We start from the raw sequence: 15286 nt of genomic DNA on the forward strand, positions 1-15286 counted from the left end.
ATCTTCAAGACTGCTGAAAATTGTAACAAGGGCTTAAACCGGCACAGGGTACATGTCCGGGAAACAAGTAATCTCACAACCTCATCACTTCGGCAGTAGCAGATACAAGCTTGATTAAAGCTCATCGTCATCATCAATCTCGGCGTCGTCTACGCCCAAAAGCTCATCTTCATCGTCGACGACACTGGTATAGTCGCCTCTGCGGGCCGCAAACGAGCCCCTTGATGCGTAAGGCCTTGAATAAGCCCTGTTGCGCCCAAGGCGTACATAACCGCTGGCGCTGCGCCACAAACTCATGGCAAGAAGAGGAAGTGCTCTGATAACAGCCACAATACCCGCAATAATAGCAATTGGCGCAGTGACTATAGGTGACTCTCGCGAGAGTAAGCCCTCGTAGGTACCAGCATTCTCTCCAAGACGAATCTGGCCAAATTTGCCATCCCACCTGGCGTACACATAATAGCCAACACCAGCTGCTGCCACAAGCGGTATCATTATCGCGAAGAATAAGCCAGTTCCACTTATGCCATGCTTCTTCTCATACTCCTTTTCTTTGCTTGGACATGGCTTGGAAACAACATGGTCTAAAATTAACCCGCCTGAGCACGTAGTTTGGGGAATCCGTCGGTAGGCTGTCGGCTCCCAGTATTCGACCCTATCAGGATCTTCCCTACACACAGCTAATGCGTCAGGTTTGGGAAGACCGGGTACTAGTGCACAACTACCATCATTTTGGGGCTCATAGTTGTAATTACTGCAATAGTGGTCAGATATGCCAGTAGCAAATCAAGGCAAGAAACTCACCATTCATAGTCAGCTCTTGTGCAGGTGCAGTTCCTTCCGATACTGTGGACATGAGGTTCGCGCCAATTGTTCCAGCACTGAGAGGATGGCTTCTTGCGGTGGTACTGTTCTACATGGCCGAATAGGCAATTATCTTCCTGGAAGGGGTGCTTGGGTTCCCAGAGGTAATAATCGTCACTTTCTTGACCATCTTCGACCAAGATGCATGACTTCTTCCGGAGACCACTGAAGTCAACGTTAATCGTGGCAAGCCTATTAGACTCCATTTCTTTGCCCCAGAGAAGAAAATTCTTGGAAGTGTCGGAGGGAACGGTAGACAGCCGATAGATATGCATCTCGACTTCCGAAAATTCATAGGGCTCCCAATTATCGCCCTCATCAAGACTATAATAGAGTACCTTAGTTGGTCGCAACTCAGGAACAATGACAATCACTGACCCGGCGTCGCCATACTCCCACATATAGCGTCCTTTTTTGACGGACTTCCAGGTTATCCCGCCATCCCGAGTCATGAATGTGTCCGCTTCGTCCTTGCCAGACAGATAAGCACCGACATTGCCTATCCCCATCATTAGGCCGATAGCAGACCCTGAAGAGAATGTGTCGCGCGGATCTCGGCGTTCTGTGTAGCCATGCAGATGAAGGGAGCATTGATCACTGCCTTTCCCATCTTTGACTGAACAACCGAAGTTTTTGCCATCGGCGTCTTTTGCTGGAGGAGGGAGTAACATCCACTGGCCACCATCATTGTGAGTGATCATTGTTTTTAGTTTCTTTGCGGCTGGTCCCTTCTTCTGTACGGCATCCACATTGCTGATGATATTCACAACCGCTACTCCTTCTAGACCTTGCATCTTCTCAAAGTCAACGTAGCCCCATTCATTCCTGCTTGCGGCGTTGAGGCTAAGGACATAGGACGTCCCATTACTGTTACTCTTGATGATTGAGCCATACTCAGCTCCTTTGACGTCACTCACGGTGACATGCAGAAAAACGGCATGAGTCGAGCTATCCAGAACAGTAAAAGCTGTTTTGACGGGTACATCAACATTTGAAGGAAATTCGGCTCGCGCAAATGTCTTGCCATCCACACTGACGCTGGCAATTAACGAATCAGGATTGTCCGGGTCCCGCGAGGCTACAATTATGTATTCGGACATCGTAGCGTACCGGATCGCATCGTTGAAATGAACGTGGCTGTCAGAGAATAGGTTTTCGCTAGACAGCAGCTGTAGGTGGTTTTTCTTGTTCTCATTCTCATATTGCTGGCAAAAGATAAGCTTTTCACTGCCTGGTCTGTTCTCACGGCTCTCGAATTCACACTTTCCAACGTAGCGGAGGAGAAGATCCCAATTCTCCCCCCTGTTCTTGCTAAAGTAAGCATCGGAGTGGCAATCGCCGTGACTGCAGTCAACTGCGCCAGTCCAAATCAACCAGTCTTTGTAATGGGGGTGAAAAGAAAGGACCGGCAGGCCCTCCTGATTAGGTGGGATCGGTGCTTCGAAGGATTTAAAAGTATAGGCACGATCGACGGTCCAGAATGCCTGTTTGTCGCGAGTAAGAAGAAATGCCCCATCACTGTAGTAAGGATGAGGGACAATGGCGGCAATTTTCACGCCCTTCAGAGGTTGTTCCCAATTTTTTCCATGATCATGAGAAACCCAAAATTCACCCTCGCTGGTAAGCATTATGACGGTCTCATCATCTCCACTGCTGCTTGCCTGACGTTCAAGGTAATAATATTGCTCACTAAATTGTCTCGCATCATTAAACACCTGCTTCTGTGCCATCGGTTTGTCGTGTGAAGGCGCGCTAACTACATCCTTGCAAGGCCGCTCGACGACTTTATCGAGGTTCTCGCCGCCCTCCCGAGTGCAAGTGTTCCCTGGAATAAGCCTCCAGCCTGACGGTCCCATGAACGTATCGGTCTGCTTCTGGCACCTGCCTACGGGGGGCACTAGTGGGGCTGTAGGGACACAGCTCTTTCCATCTTCACTGCGCACAAAGTTGAAGTCGCACTCGAAATCTTCAAATGAGCATTTGCATGGTTCGAAAATGGGCTGCGGATCTTTAAATTCCTCGTCCACAAAACAGTCAGCGTTGGCTTTCCTTCGGTTGAAAAATTGCTGGTGTCCCATCAAGCAGTCGGGTTCACCATTTTCGTTCAACCTTGCCGCCCACTTTTCGAAATCATCTTTCTCACACTTTCTTTCATGAAGGCCGTGGAAGTCGATGGAGTAAACCACATGCTTTGTTCCCGAACTTTCCTCTGAGCCAACAAGAAGGAAAGTCAAGCTGGTAGAATCGGGCGTCGTTGTCAGCAATTTGGGGTTAATCTTATGTTGAAGCTTGGTAGAATGCCACTCCTTCCCATGATCAATCGAGAACTGAATTTCGTCTGTAGTTCCCTTGTCACTGACAGCCATTATCACCGAACCCTGATCACCGAACTCATACTTGAATGGACCGTCAAGCGCATGGCGCCAAGTCACACCAGCATCATCTGAGACATAAAGACTACCTTCCGAGTATTTTTTGAGGTGGTCGCCTGTGTTACCAACACCCATTACCAGGCCGGGAGCGGGACTCGAGAAAACACGGCCAGTGTTTGCAAAAGTGGTCACGGAATGTAGATGCAACTGCTTGTCGCCAACCTTGAGGGACTGGAAAGTCCGTCCATCATCAAAACTAATTGAGCTAACAACCTTCTTCTCATTTTCTGATTCAACTTTGTCCCAGTTCTTCACTGTATTAACCAGCACGATACCTTGGATATCTGCTATCTTCTCAAAATCCACGTGACCAAAGCGATCACGATTTGTATGTTCGACATTACGCGTGAAATAGGTACCGTTAGAGTTCGAGGTGAAAAGTACGCCGGTGTTGCTAGAGGGGCTAGTCAGGACGTCCACTTGCATGCTATAGTTCGTGCTTTCCAGCAGTGTATAACCGTCTTGTTCCACTCGATGGCCTCCAAAGTCTGCCCGATGCCAGGCCTTGGTATCCAGAGTGACATAAAGAGCCAGCTCATTTGTCCCTTGGGATTTTGCTGCTGTCACAAAGAACTTCTTGACAGCAGCAGCGCTAAGGATACCCGAAACAGGTCGTCCATGTTGAATGTTCAGTTCCGTCCCTTCCGCGTCGCTTCTGAAGAAGTCGTCCGAGTACACGAGGCGGTTTGCATGTGCGGATGGCACTTTCAGGCCAGGCACTATGCAGAGAACGCGATCACGGAGTTCGTCTTCAAGGTTCAATCCGTCGGCGAATTGTGGATGTCCAACAGCCCACAAGCATCCACCAGCACTGACCCGTAGTGGCGAGACGGTTTTGAAATCATCTGTAGTATAGTAGGATTTCACTATACAAAGTCGCCCCATGCATTCATCGCTTTGGAAGATGACCTTTGCAGAATCCCAGCCATGGAAAATGAGTGGTTCGTGTTGGGCTGCTGCATATCCGTCGACTTCGAAAGATTCCCAAGTCTTGGCTTGATCCTTTGTCACCCAGTGACGTCGATTCGCACCCAAGGCATAGGCTTTATTCTTGTCAAATGGGTGCTGCCAGATGGAACGCACAGCCTTCTTCATTTTGCCATCTGGGCCATCCACCTGTTCCCAGGCCTTACCCCCATCGAACGAGCGAAAAAGATTGCCATCTCGTGTGTTCATAAGTATGGTTTCGGTGTCCTCGAAATACGACAATGAGAAGGGCTCATTGTCGAACGACGACGAAGTGATTTCTGGTTCTGACTTCTTCGCAGCACTAGACAGTGATAGGATGGCTAGTGCCAGGAAGCTTGTGATCAGTAGCCATCGAGTAATCATGGTAGCGGACCATAGAACAATCCACGAAGACTACTGACGAGGCTTGTCAGAGAGAATGACAGCAAGAAGCTGACAGGAAGGTTGCGACGCGGCCTATGTAAGCGGGGAGTGAGAGCAAACACAACAGTATTATTACTGCACATGTAGTATTCCTGCTATAACAATCTGAGACGTTGAATTGCAAAAGAGTGGTCAAGCATCGAGCCTTCTTGTGACCAACGCGTGCAGAGCCGCGCTTGCATGCTGATATCTTGAAGCTCACCAGTTGCGTGGTCTCTTATTTGTCTAATCACGTGCTGAGCTTCTTTCTACACGCTTGAAGTTCAAATGTCTGCTTTGGACTCTCTGGAAACAAGGCTATCTTAAACGTAGGGATAGATATTAATCATTATAATAATATTCAGTTTACCTTCTTCAAGGATGGATAAAAAGTTGAGATTACAGTCGCCTATGATGTCTGGATGGTATCTATGTATTATGATCCTGAGTTATGACCTGGGCAATATTTCTTCTTCCATCACCAAGGTCGTAAGTTTCATACGCGACTGTTAAATGGGAGCAATATATAGGGCTGTCTCAAATGTGTCAGTATCGGGAGAAGGTCTACTGCGCAGATGCGTAAATATTCGCTAGCCAAATGATATGGCCTTGTTGAAGGAATGGGCTGAAAAAAGGTATAATGATGCCTAATAAATGATAGATCAAAGCCTCTGGCAAGGCCATAATTCAATCACAGTAAGATTTAGTTATCTTTCATCTTCGCTACACCTGTGATTTAAGATTTCGGCCTTTCAAAAACACTCTTTTATGGCCCTCACTCGTACTGAGTTGATGATGGAAAGAAAACTGCGCTTAGGAGGATCATGGTAGGATTAGTGTTCTGTACAACTACGTCTTTTTCGATTCTTTGGAACGTCGAAGTTCCTGAAGTTGTCCTCTTCACTTGGTCATCACTATGTACGCCTCAGTGCCAAAAGCAGCAAAAGCAGGGATCAAAGCCCAAAAGCTTTCATTGCAAGCTGAAAATGACTAATCTTAGTTGTAGAAGATGTTATTTCGATCAATGGATATTCAGAGCAATAAAAAGGAGACCTTCACCTGCCGCTAGAAGGCAAAGAGTCCATGGAATCACAGGAGGTTGAGCACATTTTGCATTGCTGTAGTGCTGGAATCCTCCCTGCGAGACACATAAGCTCTGATCTCCTGTACACTAAGGCCTGGCTCGATGTGGCCAGTCTCTAGTAGCTCCTGTCCCCGTTCAGTATCAGTGCGACTAGCCCCTGGCCGTCTGCTTGCATCAGAGCTGGCTCCTGCACGAATTCTCTCCAGTAAAGCTTCTGGCCCAATGACGAATAGACTGCCTACTTCTAGCAGAACGTCTAGTAGACCACCTGGTCCTTTGACGTGTTCGTCGATGTCCCAAGACTTCAACAGATCTGCATACTGTGTCATGTCCTTAGTGACCATAAGACCCCCGGCCCCGTTGACGGCATATCGCTTAAAGTGTTCGAGGAGGTGACTCCGGGTTCCAAGCGCAATCTCTGTCAGTAAATGACGAAAGTTGGACCCACTAGAGGATAGCGTTGCCGCGATAGTATCATGCAAACGGGTTAAGAAGGCACATATTGACGCACACGTCTAGGACAAGGTCAATGTAATCCCCAGGTGAAATATTGGCATTTCAGCATCTCAGTGACTTACTGGTGTATGTAACATTTCCAACCAAGCTGCATTATCTCCTTCCTTGGGTCGGAAATCATTCTTCTTCTGTCCCGAAAGTAACCTGCTAATCCACATCAAGGCCGTGTCAATGACCTTCTGCTCAATTGCGTTTATTTTGTCTTCTATGCGTAGAGTCGCTGCATTTGTCTTTTTCTCCATTTCCCGGCGAATCGTTATACTTGGAGTTGCAAGAGGAATTAGCAACGTTTGTATACACATCACCATCAAGTTGGTGATGCTGATGATGCTTTTGACCACAGTGAGATAGCCAAAATCAGGCTCTGCCCTTGCAGACTCCTGGGAAGTTGCGGCCTCAAAAACAGCGTCAAGACACACCTCGACATAGCCCTCGCCCATCAAAGACAATAGCAGACTCAACAAAGCAGACACATCCTTTGGTGTTTCGCTGGTGGAGCCCAGTTCCAAACCCCGTCCAACTGCTTCAGCCAGCCATTTCAACATCCTCTTGGCATAGGAAATATTAGGGAGACCATCCTTCTCCATCAACTTGATCTCAGTGGGTTTCATAGAGTCGCTTTGCTCTTTCAACCCGGCCAATTGAAGGAGCATCTTCTTTTGAGTGGGCGTGAACTCCGAGGACTCAAGGCGATTGACGTAAGCGTCCCGAGCGGAAGAAAGGAGCTCAGTTCCAGACTTGGAAATCGATGCCATGAACGTCGTCGCTGCTCGTTTCCTCCGAGCGTGAAAAGTAGTAAACCGGAACAACAATGACGTGTACAACTCTTCGAGTGATTTTTTCTCCCTTTCAATGTAAGATGATCCAACAAAGTAGGGCACGAACAAATCCTCCAGCTGCTGATCTAATATCAAGGCTGTTTGGGACGAAACAGGATCTGGATGTTCAGTCAAGCCGTGAGCCTTGAGATCATCAACCAGGCCGCTAATGTAGCTGCGAGAACTTTGTAGCGATCGGAGGAAGGCTAAAGACGAGATGCCATTAGCTTTCTCCAGAACCATTTCCAGTCTCTGCTGGATGGACTGCTGAAAGACGCGTTGTAGGAATTTGCCCAGCACCTGCTCATAGAAAGGGAATGCTCGTTTGATGATGGCTGATTCTTCCTGCACGACCACCTTAACCTCATCAACTAGCGATTGGAGGCTCGGTTCGACTTTCAAGGGTTCGGCGTCAGGATCCGCCAATTGTTCCCAGCTGTCCAAATCGCCCCCCAGTTCTTCTGTCACTAGCTGGCTTCGATCAATGAAGAATTGGTGTTGATTAACAAACAAGGCGGTCACACTTGCGCCTCCGCTGAAGTCCTGAAGCACAGTCGCGCAGTCTCTCATGCCCTCGAAATTTGCCTTGCGGTAGAAATCATCGAACTGTTTCAGGAGATCTTTCTCGAGAGTCTCAGAGAACTTTTCAATTATCTCTCTCGTGTTTCGATGAATACCATTGGTATTCCCCCTTGTGCCCTCGTCAACAGAATCGTCATCATTTCGGTACAGATCGTTTTTCTTCGCTCTCAATTCATCCCAACTGCGGGGATCGAGTCTTTGACTTATCCTGAGCAACTGTCGCGCAATATGCGCCGACCTGACTTTGGCCTCACCAGTCCCCGACTTCCTTAAGTTCTCTAAAAGTGTTATCTCTCCTCTGTTACTTACTCCATCCCAACATTGAATCAGGAAATGAGCATCAAGCGCTCGCCGCCTCTGTCGGTCTAACTCCTCTAGCCTTCTTCCTGTTTCAACAGCCATACTCCCGGTCGCCCCAGGGAGTTCGCCTCCCGATAGGGCTGCTCCATTTAGAGATGTATCCAATTGTTGAAAGGAATCGATGGTCTGCTTCAACTTTCTACCCAGCGTGCCGAGATTTTGCGCATGCTGTGCCTCAGCTCTCCGAGCTGCAGCCGATAGCTCGTTCTCTTTAATTTCCAAATCTCCAGAAAGTTCACCAAGTCGTTGTTGAGCATGTTCGAATGCTCGAATCAGTGGTTTGGGATCAAAAAGCTGGTTGCCAGGACCAGGTCCAACCGTAGAACGTCGATTTGAGGTAGTACTGTCAGAAAGTGCCTCGACAAACTCTTTAACGATGTAATCGCGGCTTGAGAAGTCAGAAAGAGTAAAATTGGGCCCTTTGGGAAAGATAGATCGGGAGGCGGGGATTGTCTGGGGCGTTATCGACGCATTGTCCGACATCTTCACGACATAGGGTGATCCTCGTCGACAGGGAACAGCAAGGCCGCAGATAACGAGTTGCGATTGACCATCAGATCAGATCAATTGGCGGTAGCATTAAATCAAGTCATAAGTTATGGTTGTGAAAGATGACAAAGTCAGCCAAAGGTAAACTTCCGAAAAAACATGGCATTTTCTTCTATCTGACCCTTTTCGTTCAGCCCCTGTGATCCACGTCACCTTCATATACATAAGGACACAATAACAGCCAAGCTAGTGGCAGCTATATAGCTGTATTTCACTCCTATTTTCTAATCTGAATTACAGTGTATACAGAGTAGTTTGCCAATGGACGGCCAGGTATTCTTTAAATTACATGCATATTGTAGATTAAATGACGCCAGACGCAACCTTTGGTTTCAAGGTAATTTAACAGTAATCGTACTCTAGGGAGTATGCTTGACCTAATGGTTACCTGGGTACTTATCATTGTCTAGAGCTGCAAACACCTAGTACTGGAAGGTAGTAGGTACTTTACCTTCTGTTTAACTGCTGTTTATCTGCGACTGAGAAACTCAAGTTGGAAGATGCGTACGTGGTAGGTAGATCATCCTACATTAGTACGAAAGCCACATGCGTTAATTACCAAGCAGTTACCTACCGATGGAAGGGTGTGTGAGTACGGAGTATACTCCGTACAGAGTACACATGCACCACCTCGCCCCTTCCAAATATAACCTTCTTCAACGGCTTCGTTACTGTGGCGCTGTCTGTCGCTCCTACTGCTTGTTCTGTATGTACAAGCTATCTACTCTGTACAATAAAAACAGGTCCATGCACCACTGCAAAAAAAAAGTGGACAACTAATACAAGACTTGCTTGCTCAACAACGCCGCAGAAAGTGATTGCCGACAAGTTTTAATTCAAAGCAATTCAAGATCAAGGCTCTTTTTTCGACTCATTGCTCCTGCTGAACAGATGCAAGTCTCGAGCAGCCATGGCCCTAGCACGTGATAGAGAATTACTGAGGGACACTCTTCGCACTCAAGGGACCGCACTCACTGCCGCCGATCGCGAAAATATCCTGAAGCCATATTTGCCGGATCCATCAGAACTAGCACGTCGACCACACCGACAGAAGAAACCCCCCCGAAAAGCTCCCATTCGAACGTTCTTAAAGTCTCGGCTGCATCAACTTACCTATACCTTCATTCATATTGTCTATGGGATTATCCTGCGTCTAGTTCAGAGCTACCATGCCCTTGTGGATCGGGTTCTTGCAATTGTCTATTATCATCACCGCACACCAGAATTGATACGAAAAGATGTCAAGGGCCTAAGACGTTTGCCGGGACATCTGACCGTTGTTTTATCATTACGTAAGGAAGATGATGCGCTTGCGATTCTGATGGACGAAGTTGCAGAACTGGCTGCTTGGAGTGTTAGCGCTGGCATACCCATGCTGAGTGTATATGAGAAGAGCGGTATGTAAAGACACTTCACACTTGGCATTCTGGTTTCCTCAAGCGCTCTGAGGTAGATAAGTAGCTGACCATTCTCTAGGGATTCTGAAGTCATGCATCCCGATGCTGCATCATGTGGTTGCAAGCAAATTCGCTTCATATTACGGTTCAATTCCTCAGCAGCCAACTCTGCGGCTTTTCGCTCCTCATCATTCTGTTTATGAGCCAGCTCTTGATCATGATAAGGCCCGTAGAGTCAATACTGACTCTCTTACCCTGCTTCTGCTATCAGCTACCGATGGAAGAGAAACCATAGTTGATCTTACTCAAACGCTAGCGGAGATGTCACAGAATGGTAAACTGTCACCAGGTGATATCACCATGGAATTGGTGGATGCAGAAATTAGCGAAATTACAACGCAGCCATTGCAGCCGGCCTCGTTGAGCATTGGTGACAGGCAAACGACTGCTGTTCACCCCACTATTGCAGTGAAGCCAGAACCAGATTTACTATTAGTGTTCGCGCCCTTCCTGAAGCTGGATGGATATCCTCCCTGGCATATTCGCCTGACTGAAATGTTTTGCACTGGTGGTAAAGGTAGCGGCGTTACTAGTTATGGTGATGCTGTCGAATATCAGGGTTTTCTCAGAGGTTTATGGCACTACGCCGGAGCTCAGATGAGGTTTGGTCGCTAGAGGCAGCTTGCTGGCTTCTCAATATCTGCGCCTGATCCGAAGTTCGAAGCTCCAAGTGTAGCGTTAGGGATGAGACTCTCACATAAATCATGTACCTTGATGCTCGCTTTACTTGGTGCACTTCAGATTCGCTATATGGTTAATATTTCTGAAGCTCTCCTAGAATCAAATATGGTCTGGTAGTGTGTTGGACAGAATAAGTTATTTCCCTATCGTGAGATAACTTCAAGGACCTTCCTAAGTCAGGTGACGCCCCTGAGTTTGATTCGAAGTGCGGAGTATTCTACGGAGGCATCACCTGGGCCATATATAAGCCAGCAGACCAGGAGGTTGCTGTAAATTCACCTAGGTTCATAAACCGTCACATTTCCATTTCTTTTTGCTTTTCTTTGTTTTTTTTCCCTTTCTTTTTGGCTTCCTTTTTGTCTTTCTTTTTATTATAGATTGCAAATATTGGATGGTGACTGCTACCTACTTGGATTCTTGGATTCCTGGATGTCCGATGGCATACTACGACGCTCGGTCACACACGGAGCAACTCGTCTGAAATGGAGGGCAGTATTCATGACATAGTCGAGCGATTGGGGAGTGAAGAGGATGCGGTGCGCAAGATGGCAGTTTTTAAGCTTCAAGGCAGCATCGGAGACCCTTCGTTTGCTGATATCTTCATTGCTGAAGGGGGCCTGACCAAACTGCGCGAATTGACATTACATGCAACTGGAAATACGCTGGCTTACAGTTTGACAAGCTTCGCAAGGCTCTTGGAAGTAGATAAAGGATGGGACTTAGTTGACCAAGAGTTGGTGGAAAGAGTATGTCTCTGAAATCGCCACCATGAAACTTAGCAGAGTCTTATAGCTTGCTTCAATGCTAACAAGCGTTCTGGCCCCTACCTCTAGATTGTCCAGCTTATTGTGACGCAGCCTCTGGTCAACATTTTGCGCGGCGCGATGTCTATTTTAGTATCCATTGTATCCCATCCGTACACGGGAGGGCGTCCATCACAGACTGATTCTTTCGGATTTCGCGCCCTGAAACCCGCACTTGCAATCTATCCACAATTCCTCGAGATGCTTGTCAATAGACTCTCATCCGCGGATCACGCGCTATGTGCGAATGCGCTTCAACTCATCAACTCACTTATGCGTGACTCCATCGCAAATGACTCCGAGCTAGAATGGCCCAGATTCATACAAAAACTTCAAGATCTAGGGGTAATTAGAGCAGTTTACGCTCTCATGCAAGGTACAACGTTGCAAGACCACGCTCATCCTTTGATAGAGTTTCAATCTCTCACAAAGGTTCTACTTAGGAGGTGGCGAGATATTCCCCTGGATCTAGAGAAACCAGAGCATAGAAGAGCATTGAAAGGAATACACCTTGCTAGTGACCAGGAGAAGGGCATTGACGAAAAAGTCGGTAGTGACGCTGAGTTGCGGCGTTCTAGAAAGCACAATTCAGAAAAGTGGAGGCGGCTTGGATTCGAATCAGAAAATCCAATAGCTCAGTTTGAAGAGATGGGATTTCTGGGAATGATGGATCTTGCGGATTATGTCAGAAATCACCGAAGCGAGTTCCGAAAAATGCTGTTGGAGCAGTCAGCAAAACCAGGCCAGAAACGGTGTCCAATTGCCCGCGCTTCCTTGGCAGTTACTTCAATCCTATACGAGCACTTTGAGATCGAGAAATCCGAGATAGAGGATTCAAGGAGCTATCTGGTCCTAGAGTCTCGCGCCAACCTTGACCGGTTGTTCAAGCCTCTACTACTGCACTGGACACGCTTGCACGTCGCGGCATTGCAAGCGTTCGTCCGGTTATGGAAGACCACCAACGCAGACGTCGATGATTTCGCAAAAATTGCTGAGCTGGTTCGAATTCTCGTTGAGTCGGTTGTTGGTGGGGCACCTCGGACAAAGGAAGTGCAAGACGTCGAAGATGAGATAGTCAATTTTGAATATCGTCGGCTTCGAGATCTACAGATGGAACTCTTAGAGCTCACATATGAAGACGCTTGGAGACAACATCTGCTACAGGTCCGCGAAGAACTTCATCACGAGGCTCTCCAATTTGTCAAGGAACAAAGGATCCGTTGCCTTCTGCAAGGCTGCTGGTTTCCTGTTGAGGCCACTACTCATACAGACTCGTCTTCTGTCGAAAATGTCTCTTACCGATATGTACAATTGTCCCATAACCGGAAATTCCTGCATTACGGGGATTTTGAGACGCTGGGGAATGGCAGGATAGACCTCGATTCTCTCCCGGGAAAAGGTTCGGATCCCCTCTATTCATTAAGTTGAATTGAACCTGTCTGTTGACTATCTCATCAACCAGTTGATTTGTCGGCTGTTTCGTCTGTGGCTTCCAACATCTCAGCATCAGCTGACGCCTCATCCTCGTCTACCTTGAAAATTGCACCCCTTTCTGTACCTTCGACTAAAATCACCATCCACGGGTATATTGAATGCTTCTCATCTACAAGGGGCCCTTCGAAAGGTCATAATCATGCTCGTTCTATCAGCAAGTCAAAGGAGGGTGTTTTGTTGACTCTTCGCCCTCAAACCCCGAGCATAGCATCTGAGTGGCTCGACGGGTTGCTTATGTTGCTGAATCAGAGGCCTATAACAGCGGACACTAACAAATTAATCAAGGTCGTCAGCGACTACGGGCTGAAGATCCGCCTATTCAATGTGCGCTTTGAAGACGCGACTTTTCCTGGGGAGGTTCCGAAGGTTCCTTCCCGAGATGGTCTGGACGATGACTATTATTACGATCTTTTTGGTGCTTCTTAAGCGCTTCGCAAAAAAAGAAGAAACAAGCCAAGGAGGAAATACACCAACTCTTATACCCTATCCCCATGCCTCATACTTTGTAGCGCTTCATTGTTAGATGGCAATGTAGGGCAAATTGAGCCACCGAACTTTGAAGGGATTTTGATTTTTTTTCGCATTCTTCTCGTCTAGTGGCCGATCCGGAAGTAGTTGCTGGACTTGTGAAGCATTAAAAATGTCATTCAGATGGCTGACGGACATGCACAGAGTTGCATGCTTTTTAAATCTCCGAATACTACCGTTGAAATCATCCTCCACAACTGTCCAAGCATGCTATCGTGACATCGGATGAAGCTCCTCAAGCTCATGGAGATTCATGACGAGACACTGCATCACATGGAAAGTTCTCCCCTGTGGTGGGCAACCCTAGGTAAGACTGGCATAGCTAGTTGAACCCTCAAGTACTTGATAATAGCGAATCATGGAGAATGGTTTATGTAAGGTCAATCGAACTACCATCACTTTTGATGTTTATACCACGCTATATCATGCTAAAGGGTATATTAGCTAAGGCTAAATGCTCATCCAAATTGACTGTTTCGGTTACAGAAAGATGTTAAGAATCGGTTTGTACTATCTAGATCGTAAGGCAGTTGGAAGGAAAAGATATACCAACGAAAAATTAAATACTGCCCTCTATGTACCCTCGCCTCTATAAAACTCTATAATAGGCACTGGGAAAACTAACTATACATTTCTACATCTAAGCAATCAGGCCAAATTACATAAGGACAGTTTCATAGTATAATGTAATCCACGGCTGAGTAGCAAATATAACTAAAGTGTGAATTTTTACCGCAAATCATCCTATCTTTGAAGCTTTTTAACTACTAATATTATTAATTAAACTTATCTACTAGCTGAATATATAGCTATTTATTAGGGCAACTTCTTCTAGTATATCTAATAGTCTAATATCTACTACAGGTTGGCGGAGCGCGCTAATAAGATATAGGTGTAGGCTTATTAATCTGCTTACTAACCTTCTTATTAAGCTGCTAGATATAATTTTAGCCTTCTTATATAGATAAAAGGATATTATTCCCTACTAGAGCATGCCTTCTTACTCTTTTCTTTACTTTCTATTTATTTTTAGTATATAGAATCTTAATTTCTTCTTAGAGAAGAAGGTTTATATTTATTGCTATCTATATAGCCTTTTTAAGATATTAAATATAAGCTATTAGACTGCTAGATAGCTTCCTTTTTTAGATACTTCTCTATATAGAGTAGACCTTATAATTAAGCTAGTAAGTATTCTAAGGAGTTTAAAAAGTAGAGGAGATAGAGCTTTTAATAAATAGTAGTATTAGTGTAGGAAGTTAGAAGGTAATCTTTCTAAGAATCTAATCTTTATTTAATAGCTTTAGATTAGCTCCTGTAAAGCTATTATATATATTTACTTAGTTAAATACCTTATCTTATACTAGTAGATATTATTAAGGTACTAGATCACAGGTAAACAGAAATAGGTTAATAAGGTAGTTGATGCTTAGACTAGCTATAGTAATCTATATCTATCTATTCTAGTTGCAGGGCAGACTAATATAGGTAGGCTCTATAGATAGGATGTAGCTTAAAGACCTTTAAATAAATTACTAAATTATATAGTAAAGATATTCCTAGAGTTATATAATCCCTTCTTAGTAATACTAACTCTTATCTATAGCAGCACTATAATAGTACTCTCCTCCTTAGGGTTAAGCTCTATTAAGACTATCTACTAGTTTAGGTTTGCTTAGGTAGTAGTAGTAGAAGTTAGTTATAATCTCTTATATATTTCTTAGGTAATAGGTAGGTTCCTTAGTAG

The 15286-nt window shown here is 45.8% G+C and overlaps 4 protein-coding genes across 4 annotated transcripts; 2 read left to right on the top strand and 2 right to left on the bottom strand.

The window, feature by feature from the left end:
• Window positions 1-114: 114 nt before the first annotated feature.
• Window positions 115-4865, bottom strand: vps10 (vacuolar protein sorting/targeting protein 10; the record flags this gene model as incomplete). Its single annotated transcript, XM_741836.2, has 2 exons — window positions 805-4865; window positions 115-754 (listed from the first exon to the last, which is right to left on the bottom strand). The coding sequence occupies exons 1-2, from the start codon at window positions 4626-4628 to the stop codon at window positions 115-117; spliced, it is 4464 nt and encodes a 1487-aa protein (XP_746929.1). The 5' UTR covers window positions 4629-4865.
• Window positions 4866-5614: 749 nt separating this feature from the next.
• AFUA_8G02790 (exocyst subunit SEC10) lies at window positions 5615-8859 on the bottom strand. Its single transcript, XM_077805288.1, has 2 exons — window positions 6330-8859; window positions 5615-6266 (listed from the first exon to the last, which is right to left on the bottom strand). The coding sequence occupies exons 1-2, from the start codon at window positions 8508-8510 to the stop codon at window positions 5757-5759; spliced, it is 2691 nt and encodes an 896-aa protein (XP_077661416.1). The 5' UTR covers window positions 8511-8859; the 3' UTR covers window positions 5615-5756.
• A 627-nt stretch (window positions 8860-9486) lies between these two features.
• On the top strand, window positions 9487-10648 carry AFUA_8G02800 (ditrans,polycis-polyprenyl diphosphate synthase; the record flags this gene model as incomplete). Its single annotated transcript, XM_741834.1, has 2 exons — window positions 9487-9973; window positions 10053-10648. 2 exons carry the CDS (start codon window positions 9487-9489, stop codon window positions 10646-10648), a joined length of 1083 nt encoding a protein of 360 aa, XP_746927.1.
• A 548-nt stretch (window positions 10649-11196) lies between these two features.
• Window positions 11197-13437, top strand: AFUA_8G02810 (ELMO/CED-12 family protein; the record flags this gene model as incomplete). The annotated part of the gene is made up of 3 exons (XM_741833.1): window positions 11197-11460; window positions 11548-12916; window positions 12980-13437. The coding sequence occupies 3 exons, from the start codon at window positions 11197-11199 to the stop codon at window positions 13435-13437; spliced, it is 2091 nt and encodes a 696-aa protein (XP_746926.1).
• Window positions 13438-15286: the final 1849 nt, after the last annotated feature.

Source organism: Aspergillus fumigatus, chromosome 8, assembly GCF_000002655.1.
Source record: "Aspergillus fumigatus Af293 chromosome 8, whole genome shotgun sequence".
NCBI classification, from domain to species: domain Eukaryota; kingdom Fungi; phylum Ascomycota; class Eurotiomycetes; order Eurotiales; family Aspergillaceae; genus Aspergillus; species Aspergillus fumigatus.

Bases quoted from the DNA above. Each gene is read 5' to 3' on its own strand.
- AFUA_8G02790 (XM_077805288.1), bottom strand. From the start codon at position 8,510: ATGTCGGACAATGCGTCGATAACGCCCCAGACAATCCCCGCCTCCCGA. The intron at 6,267-6,329 runs GTAAGTCACTGA...ACCTTGTCCTAG, and splicing joins TGGAAATGTTACATACACCA to ACGTGTGCGTCAATATGTGC.